The 20919-nt window shown below is 41.9% G+C and overlaps 2 protein-coding genes across 3 annotated transcripts; one reads left to right on the top strand and one right to left on the bottom strand.

The window, feature by feature from the left end:
* Window positions 1-2049: 2049 nt before the first annotated feature.
* Window positions 2050-8535, bottom strand: zic1 (zic family member 1 (odd-paired homolog, Drosophila)). Its single transcript, XM_005912334.3, has 3 exons — window positions 6371-8535; window positions 5768-5931; window positions 2050-5279 (listed from the first exon to the last, which is right to left on the bottom strand). The coding sequence occupies exons 1-3, from the start codon at window positions 7329-7331 to the stop codon at window positions 5082-5084; spliced, it is 1323 nt and encodes a 440-aa protein (XP_005912396.1). The 5' UTR covers window positions 7332-8535; the 3' UTR covers window positions 2050-5081.
* Window positions 8536-8958: 423 nt separating this feature from the next.
* zic4 (zic family member 4) lies at window positions 8959-16056 on the top strand. Of its 2 annotated transcripts, XM_005912333.3 has the most exons (3): window positions 8959-11812; window positions 11921-12541; window positions 14585-16056. In XM_005912333.3, exons 1-3 carry the CDS (start codon window positions 11386-11388, stop codon window positions 15022-15024), a joined length of 1488 nt encoding a protein of 495 aa, XP_005912395.1. In that variant the 5' UTR covers window positions 8959-11385; the 3' UTR covers window positions 15025-16056. The 2 variants fall into 2 exon arrangements, with proteins under 2 accessions (XP_005912395.1, XP_005912394.1); XM_005912332.3 differs by having other exon boundaries at window positions 8959-12541.
* Window positions 16057-20919: the final 4863 nt, after the last annotated feature.

Here is a 20919-nt window from a genome sequence, read left to right as displayed (position 1 = left end):
TAGGCTGCACTCACGTGGTCCAAATGTAAACAAGAGCATGCAGTGATGTCAGTAACGGAAACTTGTTTGAGGGGATTTATAAATGGCTGTGTTTCGAATTAAGAGAAAAGTCGCTGTAAAGATGCTATAAATATAAGACGAACAAATTAAAGGTGAAACTGCCCTTTAACTGATTCTGGGACTCAGGGGTTAAAGGGTTAAAAACAGATGTTTTGGAACCGGAAGTTTGTACATTTGCAGATCTGTTTAACCGCTAACCACCAGAGTGCCCTTGAGCACCACCAAAAATCCACAATGGCCAACTAAACAGCCCACTGTTAGAGCTGCGCATGTGCGAATGAAGCGCATTGACTTTCTACAGGAAAAAACAGGCATCAGACGGTGACTATTTGTTTTTTTTTCTCCTGAAGGCTGAGGTGTGCTGCAGTCTCACCCTGCCGCAAAGCGCTAATTGGGGTGGCCTCATTTAGCAGCACGTCAAAGGGGACGCGACAACACCGTGTCAGCGCCTCCACAAATCTCCTGCATGGTCTAAACTTAATAGCATGTCAGACATCACAACTGATGCAATAGGGGTCACGGTGAGCCTATGTTTCACTATAACGAACCCTTCCCCAACCCCGGCATGAAGACCGGGGTGGCAAAGCGGAGATTAATGTTCCAATCAGCGATGTGGTTAAATAAAAAAGCTGTGAACTATACGAGCTACAGTCTGGATTATCACAAGGCAGACAAACATCAACTAGACAAAAGGAAAGGGGGGGATACAAATTTGTGTTGTTGTTTTTTTTGTATTGTTTTGGGTTTTTTGTCTAGAAAATGGCATTATTTCACAACAGCTGGACATTCCATTTGTAAAGACAGATTTCCTCTGCCTGTCACGGACAAAACGGCGAGCTGCTCCAGTGCAGCGTTGGTCCCAGCAGATTACACATGTGGAAGCTCGACTTAAAGTACTTGTAAGAGCTGCTGTTTATAAGAAACGAGGATTTAGCGAGAGTTTCCAACAGGGAATCAGTATCCCAATCAAATCCACCAAACCAATCAAATTCCAGCTTTTATCGAAATTCTGATAGTTGACTTTTTTTTCTTTTTAAATTTTAAATGCGTTTAAAATTTTGTTTTGGGACGATAATGCCACAAATCTATGTGAAATGAAATATTTACACCTTACTCTTAGAGTTAAGTGGTGTCTAAAGCGAATAAGAATAGGAATAACTATGAGAATATCAATAACAAAAAAAAATATTAATAAATTAAACAGTCAAATTTCAAAGGGGCACGAAAATAAAACGATATAAATGACGTCCAGTCACTGAATATGCATGAAGATTAAAAATAACATGCTGTAATTTTTCTGTAAATCAGCGTCTGGATTGTCTTTCTATGCAAACTTAGATGTTCAGTGTGGGATGGATTGCTCCATTACCCAGGCTCTGGCACTGGAGTCGTTTTATGGCTGCAAATAAGACAGGGTTTCTTGGAGGCGTTTCGAAATGTCTGCATGCCAATAAACCAAAGTGGCCTTGACTTGAATTTGACCTTTTTGTATTAGAACCCTTAAGCCCGCCAGATGAGGACTCTGGGATAACGGGTTTGCAAGTTATTTCACGACTTTCAAACTCGGGGCGTAGGCTCCCAAGTTTTTCAACTCCCTTATCACTTAAAATGGATATCACGTGTAAGCCTCCGCCGGAAACCTAATAGTTAAACCCCACTGCAAATGTTTAACTCATTGATTTAGTTCTCATTGAGTGACGGCAGCTGGGCATGCACATCAGAGCGCTGGCAAAAGCATGGGCACCTCATCCATCAAGGAGCGTGGATTATAGTTTTTTTCTAATCTTGGGCTATACTCCACGTGTCAGTGCAAAGTTTCTGCATAAGCAGCATTTATCAGAGCGTCTGATTTTGTTTTAAAAAAAGGGGTGTGATCTCACAAAAAAGGGAAAAAGGTCCAAACAAGTCATTAAGAGCAGCCACAACTTACAAAATGGGAGGGAAAGAGTTGCAAGTGTTTTGTTTTTTTTTTGTTCGTTTTTTTTTTTAAATGAAAGCCTATTTCCATATACTGCACGTGCATTTTAAAAAAGCAGAAAACAAAAGTAAGAAAGGTTGAATCTGTCTGATTTTTGATGCGCACATAAGCTGCAGCGTGTCTACCTTGGTAACACAAACGTCAGGCTCGGTTTACTGGCCACAAGTGCTGGTAATAAATATTCATGATGCTGGCGCCTGCGCTTTCCCGATATCTGTTTGTCATTTCCAGACTTGAGCGTAGATACATTTAAAGTGGATGTTTTTCCCCCCGCGCTCCTATTTGATCTGGAGTCACCATCAGCCCTATAGCCTGATGGAAGTCGCCTCCAGCCTCTCGTCGACTCTTCTTTTACGAGCATCTCATTTTCGACACCGTGTGCAGGTTCAGTGTAAAGTTATACGACAGAACCACGAAGTCAGAATTAAGTAGTAAAGTCCCCTGCTTTTTGGATTGAGTTGTGTTGGCAGGGCAAAGAGCTAACGTTTGTTTTCTCGTTTCCTTTTTTTTTTTGTAAGACTTAAAGGTTTTAGTTTCACTATTTGCTAAAAGCATCTGCAGGGAAATTAAAAAACAACGTGGCTAAAGTATGAACTCAAGTCTGTGGCCATTAGCAGGCAAAAACTATGGATCCAGTCTGAGATTAAATCCATTCCACGAAGAGCATTTTCCATCATTATTAGTCTGGACTCGAAACATAATTTCACATTTAAAGACTTTCCCTCAAATGATAAATAAACTGTTTTTGTTTTGTTTTGTTTTGTCTTTTTGCCGAATTGAGCTTTTATCTCAAACATTTGTCAATTTGGCATCAACTTTATATTTAAATAAAATGCACGTGTGGACTATCTGCCAGCCCAGAAAACCACAGGAGCCAGTTTTAACACATCCACTTTAAACTATTTATATTTCAAGTTGCATGTGAACATTTTTCTATAAAGCTGCAAACGAATTCACTGCACGGGCGTGGAGTGCGTCTTTATTTTATTTTTTTTCACCCCCATAGTGGTGCACGAGAGCAGCATCTGCACTGGGACCAGATAGATAGTGTTAAATAGAGTCGAAAAAGTCATTTTATTACCATCCTTCATTTATCTCCAAATCTAATAGTCCGTGAAAAGAAAATATGAATACATTTCAATACATTTCAACAAATCATCTAAGATGGTGGGAGTCGTTTTTAGGTTTTTTTTTTTATTTTAGTTTTATTTATTTATTTTTTGCCGCTATAGACGAGCATGCACGAGCACACGCACGCGTTTCCTCTGCTGCTATGTGTACATTTTTTTTTTCTTTTGGGACGTTAAATTTGCTGTGTGGCTCTTTTCGGGCATGTGCGACAAGCCTTTACGAGGGTGCAGACTGACAGATCGTGGCTCCGTGCACACACTGCCAGTGTTAACCATGATCAGTGGCGGCTGCTGATGTGATCTCTGCCTAATGGGGCGGTCAAGCAAGCTGCAGCCAGGAACAATGAGGGGCCAGACTAATACACCAACTCTCCCTAAATCTATGAAATCCGACAAAACGCAGGAAAGAAAAATTAGATTGGAAAATTAGATTCCCGAACAATTAAGTAAGGCAAGAGGGGGGAAAAAAATCCGGTTTTACACCGAGGAACAACCGCCGTGATTAATCGATTTAATTTGCACATTACTGGAGGGCAAAGTGTTGGATGTTAATTTTGGATAAACAGAAGATGCAAACTGGGGAGTGAATTTACTTATTATCGACTGGCAGGAAAAGTTGTGACAGCGTGTTTAAAACACGGCAAACCTTTACGTTCAGAATGAGCTGGTGCCTCACACACGTATATATATCTATATACACACACAAACACACACATACGCGCCTACTGCAAAAGCACCCCCCCACACACACCCACACACATATACGCACACACATAAAGAGTTAAAATTATTTGTGCAACTAACCATGCAATTATTCTTCCATCGGAACTGTACTAAATGGATTATCGTGGTGGAAAAAAGGGGGTCTGTTTTGGTGATGCATCCTATAAAAAGAACCCATTAGTTTAACACAGCACTCATGTTGAGATCAACCTCAAACACTAATGAAACCAATAACCTCCAACGCATTGCATTCTTGTATTTTTTAATCCTTTAATATAGTACGAAATGTATCCAAACATTTTTTTTTGTTGTTTTTGTAAACTAAATTTTACATACGAGCGCATTTCTCCATAAATACCGATCATTTCTAACATGTTACCGGTCCTTTACATGCGGATAAATATGGAAAATTGAGCTACTTACATAATACTTCCTTTCAGACAAAGCAATTGACAGAGATTTTATAATTATCACTACATAAACAGATTGACACGGAATTTCAGGCTTTCACTACACGATTTATCGACATGACATTAAATAACAACAATGATACTGTGCTACTCAAACTGGACCTTGGACGAAAATGTTGCACTGAATAGGCTACAAAAGCACATTAATACTAAGAGTCGGTTAAGTCGACGTGTAGACTGTAGTAATACTGAATAATTCACATTTGGTACACAACTATAACATTCTTTTCAATGAAGTCTATTCATCGCAGTATTCTTAAAACCATCTCATTTTTCCATATATCTAGGGACCACATTTTTCACAAATTCCCTTAAACTGTGATAGAACTATTTACAAAATAAAATATTACATTTTTTTTTCAACTTGGTGAAATCCTTATGTACAAAAATTCAGGCCTCTACCCGCAGATAGCATGCTTTTTGAGATCTCTCTCTTCTTCCTTTTTTTTGAGCAGTCTCTCAGTAAAAATAAAGACTCAAAGAAATATTTAGGGGGGGAAAAGTTTAAGTAGGTGGCTGTCCTTGCCTCCTTTATGTCCATGCATTCTCTTTCACTGACATTAAGGCAGCCTTTTATTGATCGTTTGGGCCTCCCGTGTTTTTTTCAGTCCTCGTTTCACTGGCTGACTTGATAAAGTCTTTGATTCCAAGCAGTTTTATTTATTTCTTTATTTCTGCAGTCTTTTTTCCCCTTGCTTTCTTTTTCTTTTTCAAAAATATTTACACGTACCATTCATTGAAATTTGACGACAGCGTGCTGTGGCTGGTTGTGTGGTGTACTGCTGAGGCTGCTGGTGATATGGAGCTGCTGCTCTGGTTCTCTGTGGACGGTGATACTATGGTGGGAGGTGTCGACGACTCGTACCCTGAACTGGCCGCTGGAGATGGCTGCGATCCTGCATTGTTGGATTCGTGGACCTGCGAGTAATGAGAAACGTGTTTTGAGAATCGTGGTGCACCGTGGGGGTTTTTGTTTTCGTTTTGTTTTTGATCAAACACAGAACATAAGAACCTCATCAAAACAAATTAAAAGTCCTAATCTGACTGTTGGGGGACATGTGCAGAATTCTAAAAAACACAAAAAAAGAAACAAAAAAAGCATACCCAAAACATAATTATTCCCATTAAGATCTTAATCTGATTTGTCGGTTAAAGAAAGAAAGTGTCAAGACAAATTAACTTGTGTTTCTGTTACTACACTGAAGGAAAAAAAGGAGGGGGGGAAAACTGGGACATCCTGTTAGAATAAAATCATACAAATAAAGAAATATTTTGTATCCTGGTTTCCAGTCACACATTGAAAGCAGCAAAAAAAAAACAGTCTGTGACTTGCACTTGCACACAGATAAACATTGCAGGAATACAAAAAAATACAATATTAATAATAATAATAAAACGGGTTTTACCTTCATGTGTTTTCGGAGGGAGCTGGGGTGTGTGTATGACTTGTCGCACATTTTGCAGAGATAGGGCTTGTCCGATGTGTGGACGTGCATGTGTTTCTTGCGGTCACTGCTGTTTGCAAACCGCCTGTCGCAGCCTTCAAACTCACATTTAAAAGGCTTCTCACCTAAACGAAGCAAGAAAAATAACAATATAGTGTTTGACACCGATGGGGCTTTAACATTATTATTACACATTTTTATTTTGACTAACAGTAACCAGAGTAAAGATTTATATTTTTTTTAATAGTCATTTGGATTGGATTGCCTTGCAATAATTATCTACTGTAAATACATTTGAATCAGCTCATTTAGATGTGCATAAATAATATCAATTTGAATTTAAATATTATTTTAAATGTAATAGAAAATAGAAAATCTGGGGAAGCAAAAAGAAAAGCCTATAAAATATTTTCTGTCGACAGCTGCACTGAGTCAAATGTCAGTGAAGATACTGCAGCTGCCTTATAAATAATAATCCTGATTGCATGCATATTTTGGATGAGGCATTCTCAGCACTGATTTTGGCACTAAGAAAAAAAAACGGTCAATCTGTGCGGATCTTACCGGTGTGAGTCCTTTTGTGTATTTTTAGATTTTCCGATCGAGCAAATACTTTGCCACAGCCGGGGAACGGACACGGAAAGGGCTTTTCACCGGTGTGTACTCTGATATGATTTACAAGTTTGTATTTGGCTTTGAATGGCTTTCCTTCTCTGGAGCAGTCCTCCCAGAAGCAAATGTGGTTCGTCTGCTCTGGTCCTCCCACATGCTCCACCGTTAGATGGGTCACAAGCTCGTGCATCGTGCTAAAAGTTTTGTTGCACGACTTTTTGGGATTCGTCAGCTGTTCCGGTTCGATCCACTTGCAGATAAGCTCTTGTTTGATCGGCTGCCTCATGTATCGAAAGAAGGCCCCTGCTCCGTGATGTGCAGCCATATTCATGTTCATGGGGCCATAGCCGTGCAGCTGGGTTGACGCATAGTGGTCAGACCTGGGGCTCGTAACGTGGCCATACTGGTCGGCCCGTCCGTACATGTCCCCCGAGAAGCCCAGCCGCATCTGGCTGTTGACCACGTTGGAAGAGGCATGGCTTGCTGCTTGCTCGTGGAGCCCTGGGAAGAGCAGGTGCCCGGCTGCATCTGAGTGTCCATGTGGCCCTGCGAAACTTCCGGAGGCAAACAGACTGTGCTGCGCCCCGGTGGCATCCCCAAAACCCCGATTTCTGAAGAGAAAGTCCCTGGTGGAGTTGAAAGCCGCCGTGGAGTAAGAGCCAACGTGGGTCGGGTGGTGATGGTGTCCCAAGGCAGCTGCTGCGTAGCCGGGCGCCTGGGAAGAAAACGCCGTCTGTCCGGAGCCAATATCGTGGGAGCTGTGGTTTATTTTGAAGGCGCCCATCCCATCCGCGAACGGATTTATCCCCAACGCTACTTCTCTCTCTGTGACTTCGCCTGTTGAGTGATGCCGTGAGGAGCCGAAAGTAGTGACTCCTATGGTGGGATACTGCGGTCCTGCGTCCAGGAGCATCTTCAGTCTAGACTCGCTGAGACGACTGAGAGCAGAAATCAAAAAACCACGCGCAGATATTCTTCCTCCCCCTCTCTGTATCTCTTGGACCTCTACACTGAGCAAACTCTCAAATCCACCGAATTTCTGTTTACTTTTTAAGACGCGAGGAATCCCCCTATACCGCTCATCCGATGCACACGCAAAATCGTGTATACATGCAATATTGTCTTTTGCGGTTTATCTTCCTGTGGCGCAACTTTCACCTCCTCAGTCAGGCGGTGAGCTCTAGACTGATAGTCGCAATCATTCCTGCAGATAAATGAATTGAAAAGACAACACAGTCCAGCCCTGATGAATGGGAGAGGAGGGGGGTAGTCACGTGGCTCCGGAGCTTCTCGTTCATTGGCGGAGCCCCTTTCCCCCCAATAACATCCACTCACCAAATAACAATCCACGGTGCAGGGCCCTCACTTCTATTGGCCTCTTTGCATCATCAATCCCAGATATTGTGAGAATGCTGACTGTGAATTTGGTTAAAGGGCTGAATAACAGCAAAACAAAAGTTGGGAAACACAAGACAACAATTGGCCTCGTAGAAAGTAAGTCGAAGCCCGTTTTGCAGCCACGGAGTGCAGAAGGGTTACAAACCAAACGTTGCCTTTGTTGCCATGGCCATCAGATTACCAAGCACGCCCTTTTTTTGTTTGTGTAATTGGTAACGTTTTGTACAGTTAAGCGCTCAGGCTGACAGATGCGTCAATCTGTTTGTCTGCTTTCAATGATTATTATCTGACACTTCTCTTATTTATTGCACGTGGGACAGCATTCAGGAGATCACGAAACCTGACAGAGTTCTAACCTGGACCCGTCATCACGTGTGCCAGGTACAGGTATAGAGAGACACGGTTTAGATGTGTTTCATTCGGAAAACTTAGGGGAACCGCTATTTGAAGTTCATTTGGGGTCATCACTCTCTCGAAAGGCAGGGGATTATCACTTTATCTGTTTCACTTCAAATGAGTCCATACAACGTTTTGTTTTCTTCCTCTTGTGCGCACTCCGAGTTTTGTAGCTCTGTTTCACTTCAACACTGTGTTTCGGCGTCCACTGAAGCGCACACCAGTGGAACATCTGTGCTTTAGATTTCCACATCATGCTCACCAGCACCCCGCGTTCACAAAGGTTACCTTGAATATATAGGCCAGTATTTAACTTGGATCTACAACTATACCTAACGTATCCATCACGGTTTGGCTGAGCTTGCGCGACTCACTCTATTTTTTTTTTTTTTTTAGCAGACCAGCAATGCATAACCTGTGTGTAAAACGTTGTGGGTTGTCGAAGTTATCAAGTGGGATTTGCGGCGCTCTCTGCAGGAACCTCCGGCTGCTAGAGTTCAAAGCCACACGCACAGACGTGCCATACAAACCATTAAAATATCTTCTTGGCTACTAGACTGGCTTCTACAAGCCATTCTCCTAGTCAGCCTTAGGAGACCAAGGAAAGAGAGGAAGTTTTGTTGTTCTCAACTTAACAAGTAGAACTACGACTTGATCCGACCTTTTTTTTTCCCTTTTAGGTGTCCCCATATTCTGCTATACAAAATTTTGGAGGGATATTTCAACAGGTGGGAAACGGTAAGAATGACATATCATTGATAAGCTGAGAGTATTGTATACAAAATTGAAACATGCAAAGATAAATTAGAGTTGCTGCAGTAGTACATGACACTGCAACGCACTCAAAGTTCCCCGTGTGCCTCAAAATGAATTGAATATATTTAGTTTTAATGCGCAAAAGCTATAGGCTATCCTAATGAAACGGCCAATAATCGGCTATGATATTACATGTGCAGAATTGAAATTGTTAGCAGAAACTATTTGAGGGTTTAAAGTGAAAGCCAAAGGAGCAAATGCGACGTTTTATGAGACCTCGCTGCATTATTCAGCTTTTTGGTTTGGGATCTCGTACAGCTCCCTAGCTTACTTGTCTCCAAGAGTGAGTGAGTGCATGCACAACTTGGACCAGAAATAGCACTTCAAAGTTTTGCATTACGCTGGTGCTGTGATGCCTCTGAAGGCTGCAGCTGTGAGCCTCATGAGCCACATGCGTAAAGGCCATTTAATAAGCATCTTTTGGATCCGTCACGTCTCAAAATATTGACTCTGTTTCTAATGTGCTGGATATGACGCTGTCAGCAAAGGTTTTGACAAGTCAATCCATAGAAATAACCTAGAGTAATACAGGTTTGCAACTGATTTTCTCTTATCAAAAATGGTAGCTGATTAAAAGTCACTTAATATTCGGTTAATTGCTTTATTTTAATTACTACATCTAAGAATGATGAATTCAGTCACCCTTAAACACAAGTTCAGATAGTGTGCACTTGTTTTTCTCATTAACGGAAATGCTGACGAGCGACTCTGAAAATAATTTGGGGTTTTAGACTTGACACTACAAATTACGAACCACGTAGAAGACAAACAGCACCTATTAAAACACCTCGTATCTGACATCAGATTGACCACTACTTTATGGATTTCACAAAGTCACAGTCATCTTTTTTCCCTGCAAACAGAGATGATAAAACTTCAGTCAAAAATGAGCCGCACATGTCGAATTGGTGTATATAACGCATACTCCCAAAATGTAAAAAAACAAATGAGGAAAAGTCAAAGTAATGGCAGTGTCACAAGAGAAAAAAAAATCTAATACAACTTCCACAGTTATGATATTGCAACACAATTATTGCAGTGTCGGCATGCAAGATTGTTTCACCGAAAAAGTCAACCATGCTGAAAATTATAGTCCGTGTGAAGCTATATAAACAAATTAGTCAGCATTGTAATAACTAACCATTTGATTTCTTTTAGTCTGCTGACGGTTTAAAAAAGACAAAGTCCGTGTAGAAAAAAATACCCATCTGGAGGATAATTTATAAAACCGCATGGCGTTTTGTTACGATTTGTAACTATTACTGTCTTTCTGTTACGCATTCAAACAAAGATAGAAAAATAATCACGCTTAGTTTTATCCTTTGCAGGATAAGCTTGTATCGGTACTTACAGTGGGCTACAGAAACGAATTCTTTTGAACTTAAGTCTGCGACGGCACCACCTTCTGTGACCCTCATCTGCTACCGTCCTGGGTCTAAAGGAAAATTACCCCGGATCATAACAACAGGTCCCGTCCATTACATTTTTTCCTCGGGACAATGGCCGCAGCTCGCCCTATTCACACATCCTACTCACACGGATCCCACCAGGCAGAGCACGGAGTCAGCTCTGTAGTATGCGCTGAAGGGCAAACGGCTGGATATGTAAATATGTGCATTTATCAAAGCGCATATTAATGGTATGTACTCCGGACTATTTAAAACTACCACGTGGAGTTGTCCTTTGCACAAGTTTTTCTCCGCTGACATCGATCGTTTACGTGCGTAAACTTACGCGTAATTTGTGCGTAAAGCTGCCCTTGATACGCTGCAGTGCAAAATAAAGATATCACTGCATTATTTATGATCCTTACAACTTTTACAGCGACAATATGTACACTCTTCGCGGAGCAGTCTGTTTTGTAAGGACATAATCAAAGTGGGGAAATTGCTATTTCATAGCCTCACAGCCTTTGTGAGCCGCAACAAAAGAGAAGCGACTGTATATCGGGATCAACTTTTTAGGACTTTTATTGTACAATAACCTTTGCATAACAACTATTCCTTTTTTCCTGAGCGTTGCCCGAGGCACTGCGCATGCGCGGTAGCTGCTCGCTGTCACTAAGACATTTTTCTTCACGTTGGAAACTGTCACTGGTGACGTCAATCACAGAGCTCTGACCAATTAGAGCGCAGGGTGATTGTTTAGCTCCACGGGCTGCAGCGCCTACCATGAATCTCTATTCAGTATCAAAGCGTCCTGCTGCTGCCTCTCAACCGAATGGGATTCCATGTAGTCTGCAGATAGACTTAACTTTATAAAGTTTTTTTTCTTTATTTTTTCATTGCGATTAAAATATATTTGTCATCATCATTATTATTTTGCCTGCTGTCAAGTTATTCTAAAATTAGGAAGTAATGAGCGTGGATGCTTTGGGAAGCCCCGTGATGGACCCTACGTTTTCCAAACGGAACACGGCGCTGAGATTAGTTGACTTGGCAGGGGCTCACCACCATCACCATCATCACCACCATACCCCTCAGAGCGTGACAGGCTTCCCGGGGTTCAGCAGCCATCCACACTCAATGGCTCACTCGCACCCTGGGGAGATTACTGCGGAACCCCGCCTGGGGCCGAGTCCATTCGGGCCAGAACACATGGGGCACTCCGCGGCCCTCAAAATCAGCCCAGCCCATCATTATCCCCACCACCATCACCACCACCACAATCATCATATGGCAGGCCACAGTGAAGTGGTCTCCAGTCAAACGGGAGCTTTTGGCCCGGTTCAGGCGACATCGGTCCCCTATTCTATGTCTCACACGGCCCAGGCTTTATCTGCAGGTAGGGATTTCCTCATCCGGAGAGATCTGACAGCTCAAACCATGCCAGTACTGACTGACCAGACTGCTGGTTCAGCCTCTCACCACGGAATGTTTGTCTCAACAACAGGTAGCTATCCCGGACACTATGGTCATCACCCTGACGCTGGGAACCATACCCTCTTCTCCGGACTCCACCACGAGCAGCCTTCTAGCGGATCACCGGGTGGCCAAACACTGAATGGACAAATAAGGTTAGGACTACCTGGAGAAATGTATGTTAGGTCTGATCACTTGAGTCAAGTGGCAGGCTCCAGGGCTGATCCGTTCTCTGCCTCGCCTTTGCATGGCTACGGTGGTCTGAATCTGAACATGAATCTTAGCGCTCACCACCACCACGGAGCCGGTGCCTTTTTCCGCTACATGAGGCAGCCGATAAAGCAAGAGCTGATTTGCAAGTGGCTGGAGCCGGAGCACTCGCCGAAGAAACTTTGCTCCAAAACTTACAGCACCATGCACGAACTCGTAACGCATGTGACGGTAGAGCACGTTGGAGGACCAGAGCAAGCGAACCATATATGTTTTTGGGAAGAGTGTCCCAGGGAAGGCAAACCGTTTAAAGCAAAATACAAACTTGTAAATCACATTCGAGTGCACACCGGGGAGAAACCGTTTCCGTGTCCGTTCCCTGGTTGTGGGAAAGTGTTCGCAAGATCCGAAAATCTAAAGATTCACAAAAGGACGCACACAGGTCAGTGGCTTAATATTCATAGAAGGAAATGCTGTGATTGTTGGAAATGCACTGTAAATCGTAAAATAGAGCTATCAAGTCGCATTTTGAAATTCAGCTGTGGGGTTTGCACGCTTTCTACTTGCAAGGGAAGTGATTTTTTTGTGGATAATTTTCCATTATTTATTTATTGTAATTTTATTTTACGCAACTTTACGCATTATAATGCACTTTCATGACCTGTGGCAATTAATCAGTCCGCGCTGCTGCTCGATAGCCTATACAGCAGGACGCAACAGCTACTGGCCACCTGTTTGTTATGAGTTGCATCAGTGCTCGCAAGTTTCACAAAGGTTGGGTTTGGGGATTATGGTACAGCTCGCTCAGGCGTTTGACGGTTCAACCTCTTGTTTACACCACAGCAGAAAGACTGAGGCCCACGTCAGGTCCTGTTTAGTTCAGTGCATGTCCTGCCAGACATGACTGGCAGCAAAGCTGGAAAGGTGCATCTTCACTTTTAGCAATAGATATAATGGTTATGATGATGATGATGTGGAGATGATGTTTTTATTTTAGCCTTGGCCACCCACTTCATCTGTTATTAGTATTATTTTTAGTAGTAATATTATTATTATTGTGTTTCATTTTTGTCGCTGTTATTTCAAAATCATGTAAGCTACGTGTAGCTGTGTGTCTCATCAATCTGAAAGTAACCGGTTCATACAGAAAACGTGCTTTTTGGACGATTAAGCCTTTGTACTCTTTAGCTCAAGCAACAAGTTTACAAGTGGAGACGGCTGAAACAGTTTACTAACAGGCAGGTTTGCACAGCTGACTGACTACTTACATAATGATGGGTGTGCATGCAATGCAGCTTAAAGCATCTCTGATTTAACTGCAAAAATAAATACTGGTGCAACATGGCTGCTTGCCACCCAGTGACGTGCTGTGGAACTAGGAAGGAAAAGAGGCCTGACAATGTCGAGTCAGACTTGTAAATTAATACAATTACTTTTGCCCTTCTTTTTTATCGGTGGCTACATGGCAATATCCCTCTGTTTCATTTTTGCACCCTATGTATTATTCATATAATTTGCTCACATTACCTAAGTACAAATCTGCTAAATTATTTCTGTGTGTTGACTCCCAAGGGGCCTGGTCCTTGGTATCATGTTTAAAACCTATCCGAAAGTGTAGTTATGACTGGGGCTGCCCCTGGGGTCTGCTCCTCGACGGTTTCTTGTACTACACTAATATCCTTGATTGGCTCTCTCAACCCAACAGCTGAAGGTCAAATTGATATTCAGCCCGCAAGTGTAATTAGACAGAGGCAATTACATATTCTCAAAAGCTTTAATCGGGGGAGAAAAATCAGCAGTGGATGATTTCCGTGTAATTTATTCAGATTGTCTTTTTTTTTTTTTTGCCTTGTCATAATCAGGTAGAAATACTTGTTATTAAAACGCAAAATTAGAGCCAGTCCACAACCGTTTGCAGGATTCAAATTACACACAGACTGCGTTATCGCACAGTAGGTGAAGCCTGGCGGTGGCAGTGCTTTGATTCATCATTATTTTTGAGCCGGTATTACAGGCCTGCTACGTCTGTGCTCGTAGCTTGTCTGTTTTGACTGATGCCTTGATGGATGCATACACCAGGTATAGACCCAGGACAGTAGGGGTTCAGCCCTCATGTTTACACCAGACTGGGAGCTGTCCAGGCGGGCAAACTTTTGTTTTCATAGTGCAAGTGGGAGGAGGGGGGTGTAAATGCCCAAAATAAAATCAAATGGCATTATAAAGATAAACATGAAATAATAAAAGCTGGCACACTTTTACATATTTTTGGCTCTATTCATACAGGTCATAGTTCATTTTCAGCTCGTGCTCTCATATGTTACACTTAACCAGGTTGTTTGTACATTTCATATAAAAGTGAAGACATGTAGGGGGAAAAAAGTATGTTAATGAAAAGGCAGCTTAGTGCCTCAGGATGAGTATCACGTGTTCACATTTTAACTCTTTCATTTGCTTATTTGTGTTTTATCTTGTCTCACAAAAACAGGTGAGAAACCCTTCAAATGTGAATTTGACGGCTGCGACAGACGCTTCGCCAACAGCAGTGACCGGAAAAAGCACTCGCACGTCCACACCAGCGATAAGCCCTACAACTGCAAAGTGAGAGGCTGCGATAAGTCCTACACACACCCCAGCTCCCTGAGGAAACACATGAAGGTGCACTGCAAGTCCCCTCCGCCTAGCTCGGGCTATGAGTCGTCCACTCCCTCCCTGGTCTCCCCTTCCTCAGACTTGGGCCGGGAACCAGGCGGCTCCTCGGTGTTGTCAGAGCCGGTGGGAGCCTCCCAGCCCGCGAATTTAAGCGAGTGGTACGTCTGCCACAGCTCAGGTGCCAGCGGCGCTCAAACACCACCCAGCGGGCACTCTACACCGGACCCCGCAGACGAACCACCTTACAGAAACCCAGAACCGAGGGACGCTTTTTAACCCGGCTCAAGCTCACACACACACACACACACACACACACACACACACACACACACACACACACACACACACACACACACACACACACACACACACACACCAGCAGAGACAGAACACATTTCCACAAGCTTAACAATTAAAAACGCGGTTTGGCTTTGGTGCCCATGTGCCTGTTTAGGACCACTGGTACCCTTATTTTGGAGGGGGGGGGGGGGGAGTGAAGGGGATGAGCCACAAAACAGAAATCCAGAATCAAGAGACGCGTTTTAACCACATCGGAAGGAAAATGTGCTAACCTTGAAGACGTGCTAATTTCCAGGCATATAAAAAGAATATATTTTCAAACATCACTTGTTCAGAGCGGTTGGCTCGGTGCCTACACGCCCTGACGGCCCACAGGTCCACTTACAGAGAGAGTCTTGTAAATCTGTTAGACAATGTGGTACATTATTGTAGGCTTAGGCATGTTGGTGTAAAATTATTATTATTATTATATTTTTTTTTGTAAATGAGTTTGAACTTCGATATGTTTTTATTTATTTTTCAATCTAACATTGAAGGATTTTGTATTACCGAACCAAAGTGCATGTTTGAATTAGAACAACAACAGCAACAGAGACAAAAAGGAAAAAAAAATGTACATTTGTAAATTTTTGTAAGTTTCGATGTGTTGATGTTGATAGTTTTGTAAGGATCTGTCTTCGGAGCAGTTTCTTACCGGATACTGCGGCTATTTGTACAAAAACATTTTATGTTTACATCTTACGTCCCCTCCCAAACATTTGTGCAGAGGGTCAGTAATTAAGCTGTTTCATATGCCTGCAGTATTTGATATACGACCGTGAAATTATAAATGTTTTTTATCAAAGTGGGCATTTTCTCTTTTTTTTTTTTTTTTTTTTTTTTTTTTTTTTTTTTTTTTTTTTTTTTTTGAATATCTGAAATCCAGCGGCACTCAAAATGCGTACCGAATTGCCTTGTAATTTGTGAGTATTTTGAATAAATCTTGTATGACAAAAGTTAAATCCCTGAGCTATTCGGGTTCATAGAATTTATCAGGTCTCTTGATAAAGATCACTTTTGTTTTGTTTGTTTGTTTGTTTTTGGTCACTTAACACGCCTTTATATTATAAAAGAGATTATATATTATTAATATATTTTCTTAAACAATCTGTTGCTGCATAGCTTGAAGGTCAGCTCCACTAACATATCCCACGTTCATGCCTGCTGTTCGGATTCAAAACGTCTTTTAAATTCCGAAGTAATAATCAAACGAAAAATCATCTCGGAAGAAAATGCAGTTATAATTTCTTTTAATTTTAAAGTTTTTTTCCCTCGGTGAAAGGGGCGGTCTAAAATGTGCTACACTTGTGTTAAATCTCACTTACTCCGCTGAGCTGTGGTATGATGCAGACGTGGGGTAGAGTTTGATGAAAGGCTACAATATTCGGATCCAGACTTCAAAGAGCATTTCGCACAAAGAGCCATTTTTTCACGACGGTGAATCCTCATGGTGAATTAAGATTTCTATAGCAATAGCCAAGTCAAACTCAAATGATATGGGGCCAAGTCCGTGGACTCAAAAGCCTGCTCTAAATAATGTAATATTTGCTTCCCATGGGGTAGGAAACGGTAATCTATGTCCTTTATACTGCAGACTGGGGCAGTATAAAGAAGAGAAATATATTCTTTTGCTCCGGGCCTACTTTACGACAATCAAAGGAGAAGCCGCTAAAAAACAGTTGTCCCACACCATAATAGACTTGCACTTTAGGGCCTAACCGCTCACTAGATAAAATGTAACCATAATCATATTTTAGACTCTACACACAAAATACATAAAACTATAGGAGAGAGTCTGTCTTTTAATGATAACCGTTTCAATAGTAGACAAGTAAATTAATTATTTCAGACTTTGCAGAAAGCCCCATTTTTTCCCAGGCAGAAATCTTTTCCAACGTTATAATTAAAAAGTGAAAATTTGGAGTTAACTAAAAGCTTGAAGACCTTTGCTGTAGTGGGAAAACTTCAGGCTGAGGAGTACATTTTTTACTCTGGCCCTCACTGAGGCAGAAGTGGGTGGAAAACGCACACAGCTACAACTCTCTCTCTCCCTCAGCGTTTCCAGGGTTTGGTTAAGTTCATGACAGTTTGCTCTGTAGGCTCAACTGAAAGCAAAGAAAACTAACACTAATAGAAGATGATGGTGATGCCTCTGTTTTTTAGCACCAGGTCTAATAAGTGCAGGGGGGGGGGGTGAAAGGAAGGAAGAAAAAGAAAAAACAAGATAGTTGGATCTCAATTGAAAAAGAGAGTCTTTGAAGTGGAAGTTAATATCAGAGGGATTCTTTTTAGGTTGTCTGAACGACGTTGATGACACGGAAAGCCTTTTGTCACCGATTTGTTGGGCTCCTCTCTATTGGGTCTTCTAAAGCTTTTTAGTTCCAGTCGTCAAAATGGACAAGAAACTGAGTCGCGTAAAAAAAAAAAAAAAACGTGTTCCATTTAAGGCAGAAAGCGAACGACGAGCAACATTTTTTTTAAAGTTGTTTGATTAGGAAATGAGTAAGGAGAGGGCGGGTTATAAAGACGAGGTCCGTGTCTCGGCTACATGTGGCCAGTTTTGCGTTTTTAAGCCATTTTTCTCTTTTCTGAATTCGATCTTCACTGGGGACAAAGATGTAAGTGTGTGTGTGTTGTGGGGGGGGGGGGGGGTGTACGTGGATTAATTTCAATTAAAAATAAGACCGTGGCCAAGTGTTGAGGGACTGTGCAGGTCTGCAGTTTTGGTAACCTTTACGCGGACTAATTTATGACGTTGACCAAATAGAAACATCCTGTGCTTTGTCGGAAACTGAGCGGGCGTGTGCGGGGTTTGGTTGCAAAGCAGCTTGGAGCCAAAGAGTGTTAACCGGCGTGCATGTAGCTACCATAGCAGAGATAAAATATGAAGACTGTTTGCTTTTACTATATATACATTTTTTTTTACAGTTAAATTCCCGGTATGCAGATACTTGATACCAGAGGCAGTCAATACAGTAAGAGCTCTTTAACAACCGATCACGTTGGACTCACTCATCCAGCCTTCAGCTGAGTGACAACCTCTGATCTGACACCATCTCTAGGGTCAAGAATCGAGAACAGGTGTGTGTGTGCGTGGATGGGGTGGGGTATGTTGGGGGAGGGGGGTATAAAGGGGACAGAGAGAGAGAGAAGGAGGGAGAAGCAACACTGCACGAATGCTGAAGAAGCAAAACAGGAAACTGTTGGCGACGCTGGAGTTCAACAGGAAATACATATTCGCGTTAATTGCAGAAGGGACAATTAAAAAGAAAAGAAGGGGGAGTGGAGGTCGAGCTTCAATCGCTACAAAAAAACAGAGAAAATGAATCTATTTCATTTCTTCTAAGTCCCTCTCACTATCACGGCTACATCCTAAGGCTCATTTGAGTGTGAAATATTATTTCTTTGTAAAATAATGGAGGCGGTAATCCTACTTCCGGAAACTGTCCGGCATTATTGAACAAAGCCCCTTTAATAGGGGGATTAGCAGTCTTGGAGTAAAAGGCTCACTAACCCCCTCCTCTCCTCCACCTCATCCACACCACCCTCATCACTCCCCCTTTCCTCCACGCCCACCTCACGCCTGAGCTCCACCATCAGCACCTCCAACACCAACCAGGTCATAATTATCAGGAATGAAGAGGCTGAAATTGGCATGGAAAAAAAAGAAAAGAAAGAAAGACAGACAGAGAGACAGGTGCAATAGACCAACCAGAAACAGACCGGAAAAGCTGGACAGAGTTGTTATAATAAGGCTGCCAGTGTGGACACACTGATTTAAGAAAAAAAAAGGTGTTTTGATTTCATTATTTACTACAGTAAATATATTTATATTTGAGCTGTCAAAATGGCAACTTAAATGACAGAAAGAAAATCCCGCCAAATTTTACTCTTTTATTATTGTTTTATAATATTATTATAGGAATATTCCACCGCTTTTTCCTCGCAAAGGAGTATTACACTTTATTTCTTGGACTTTGATCAAGTGTGGAGAAGGGAGGTCAAAAGGCAAACTATGCACACCCACAAGTTAACTACAACCATAAAGCCTGTCATGAATATTGAATATTTTATTCCGATACCGTCCAAGGTTAGTTTTCCGAGGGGATTTACAAGATCACGTGACCGTGATATATAGGCTACCATGAGCTTCCGTCATAAAGATTTATGACGGCCTTTAAAGCTAAATTAACTGTATTCCGCATATAAAGAGGTGAGCAAGCAGAGCCGAGGCAGGTTTAAGGCTACACCCCTGCGGCAGCTTTTGTATATAGCAGGCAAACTGAACATAAGTCACAAGAACCTGAAGAAGGGAAAGAAAATCTGTGCCAATAAGACCTTATAGACCGCCCTCTTCCCCCCACCCGCTCCACATCTCAACTCTCTCCCCAGGTTTTGGGATTACCGTCATCCACAGATTTCAGGACACTAAGTTATTTTACTTCCCCAGATGAGTGGGGCTCCCTCCAATGGGAATCAGCCCCCTAGTAGCCTATAGGCCCGAACACGGATTTCTAACAACCTCCACATTATATGGCAGAATGTGCCACATACTTCACACCTGCACTCTGAATAGCAGCTCCCATTCAATGTATGATACGCCTGTTGGCCTTGGACTCAATGCAGCTGCACGAATGAATCAGCGACCCGCTTGTTTGGTCTCTTTTGATGTGAGATCTTCTCTCATTTGATCTTGCAATCTGAACCAGAGACTATTAGCACGCGAGAGCTATGATGACTCGTATTGTTAATGCGCTTTCGATATATGCGTGCAAACTTGTTGCTATATCGCGAGCAGCAATTTGAGATATGGCGTTATTGTAGGCCTTTGTGCACTTACTTTGAGTGCGTGGAAGAGGAAGGGGAAAAATAGTGAGAATTAAGTGAAACCTTGTTTTTCTTCCTTTTTTCTTTTTTTTTCAAACACATAATAAAACAACTCTTTAACAGGATTACACGCGTACACGGATCATGTTATGAAGTAATTTCACTTCTTTTCCAGTAAGTAAATATTAGGTGTTCAGCAACTGCACAGTCACGTATCTAAACTGTGCAGCACATTTGCAAGCTTCACTGTCATAAAAGAGGGCCATGCATCATGCTGCATAAGTGATTAGGAATTTGAAGACTTACCCTTTGGCGAATAAATCGACCTGACATACATGCGGCAATTTATCATATTTCGAATGCATTTTCCTCTGTTGATCTTTGTATGTGAGCCAAATGTTTGATTTTTTTTTGTCACATATTAGTGTCATGGAGAACAAGTGTGTTAGGTTTAGTGTAAATTAAATATAAAATGAAAACGCACATCCACCCACTCCCCCCACACACCAACAAACAAATAACGCTATAAACGCAAAAGGGTTATTCCTCAACTTTTGGGAAGCTCCTGCTCTGAACAAAAGCGATTCCCAACTCCAGAAGTTAAGATAGCCAGTGCTGCAGAAATAACAATAAAATAACGATTTTTTTTCCTGCCACTGCGCTGGAATTGGTTCACAAACAAGGAAATGGGCCGTTTTAGGACAAAAAAACCCTCCTACTGATTTAGCCAAAGCCATAATGGCAAAAGTGCGTTTATACACTCGATAAAAAAGATAGTATATCATCATATATCAAAATAACACAGAGTATTAGGAGATGCAAATGCTGCCAGTATTATGAATCATTGGTTTATCTGCACTATTTCACACGTCAGATGGGAAATATGTTCCAAACAGACAAGCAAATGCACAGTTTGAGAAGAAACATAATGCATGTGATCACTCTAGCAGTATCGAAGACTTTGGGTCATTTCGCCATCTCCCGCAGGAAAGACATTATGCCTCT

Source organism: Haplochromis burtoni, unplaced genomic scaffold (assembly GCF_018398535.1).
Source record: "Haplochromis burtoni strain Fernald_Lab_line unplaced genomic scaffold, NCSU_Asbu1 Contig_1, whole genome shotgun sequence".
NCBI classification, from domain to species: Eukaryota; Metazoa; Chordata; class Actinopteri; order Cichliformes; family Cichlidae; genus Haplochromis; species Haplochromis burtoni.
This window is presented reverse-complemented; position numbering and strand designations above follow the sequence as displayed.

Coding starts and splice junctions, on each gene's coding strand:
- zic4 (XM_005912332.3), top strand. CDS start 11,386: ATGAGCGTGGATGCTTTGGGAAGCCCCGTGATGGACCCTACGTTTTCC. Junction 12,542..14,584: donor TCACAAAAGGACGCACACAG/GTCAGTGGCTTA, acceptor TCACAAAAACAG/GTGAGAAACCCTTCAAATGT.
- zic1 (XM_005912334.3), bottom strand. CDS start 7,331: ATGCTCCTGGACGCAGGACCGCAGTATCCCACCATAGGAGTCACTACT. Junction 5,932..6,370: donor ACACAAAAGGACTCACACCG/GTAAGATCCGCA, acceptor TGCTTCGTTTAG/GTGAGAAGCCTTTTAAATGT. Junction 5,280..5,767: donor CCCTCCGAAAACACATGAAG/GTAAAACCCGTT, acceptor CATTACTCGCAG/GTCCACGAATCCAACAATGC.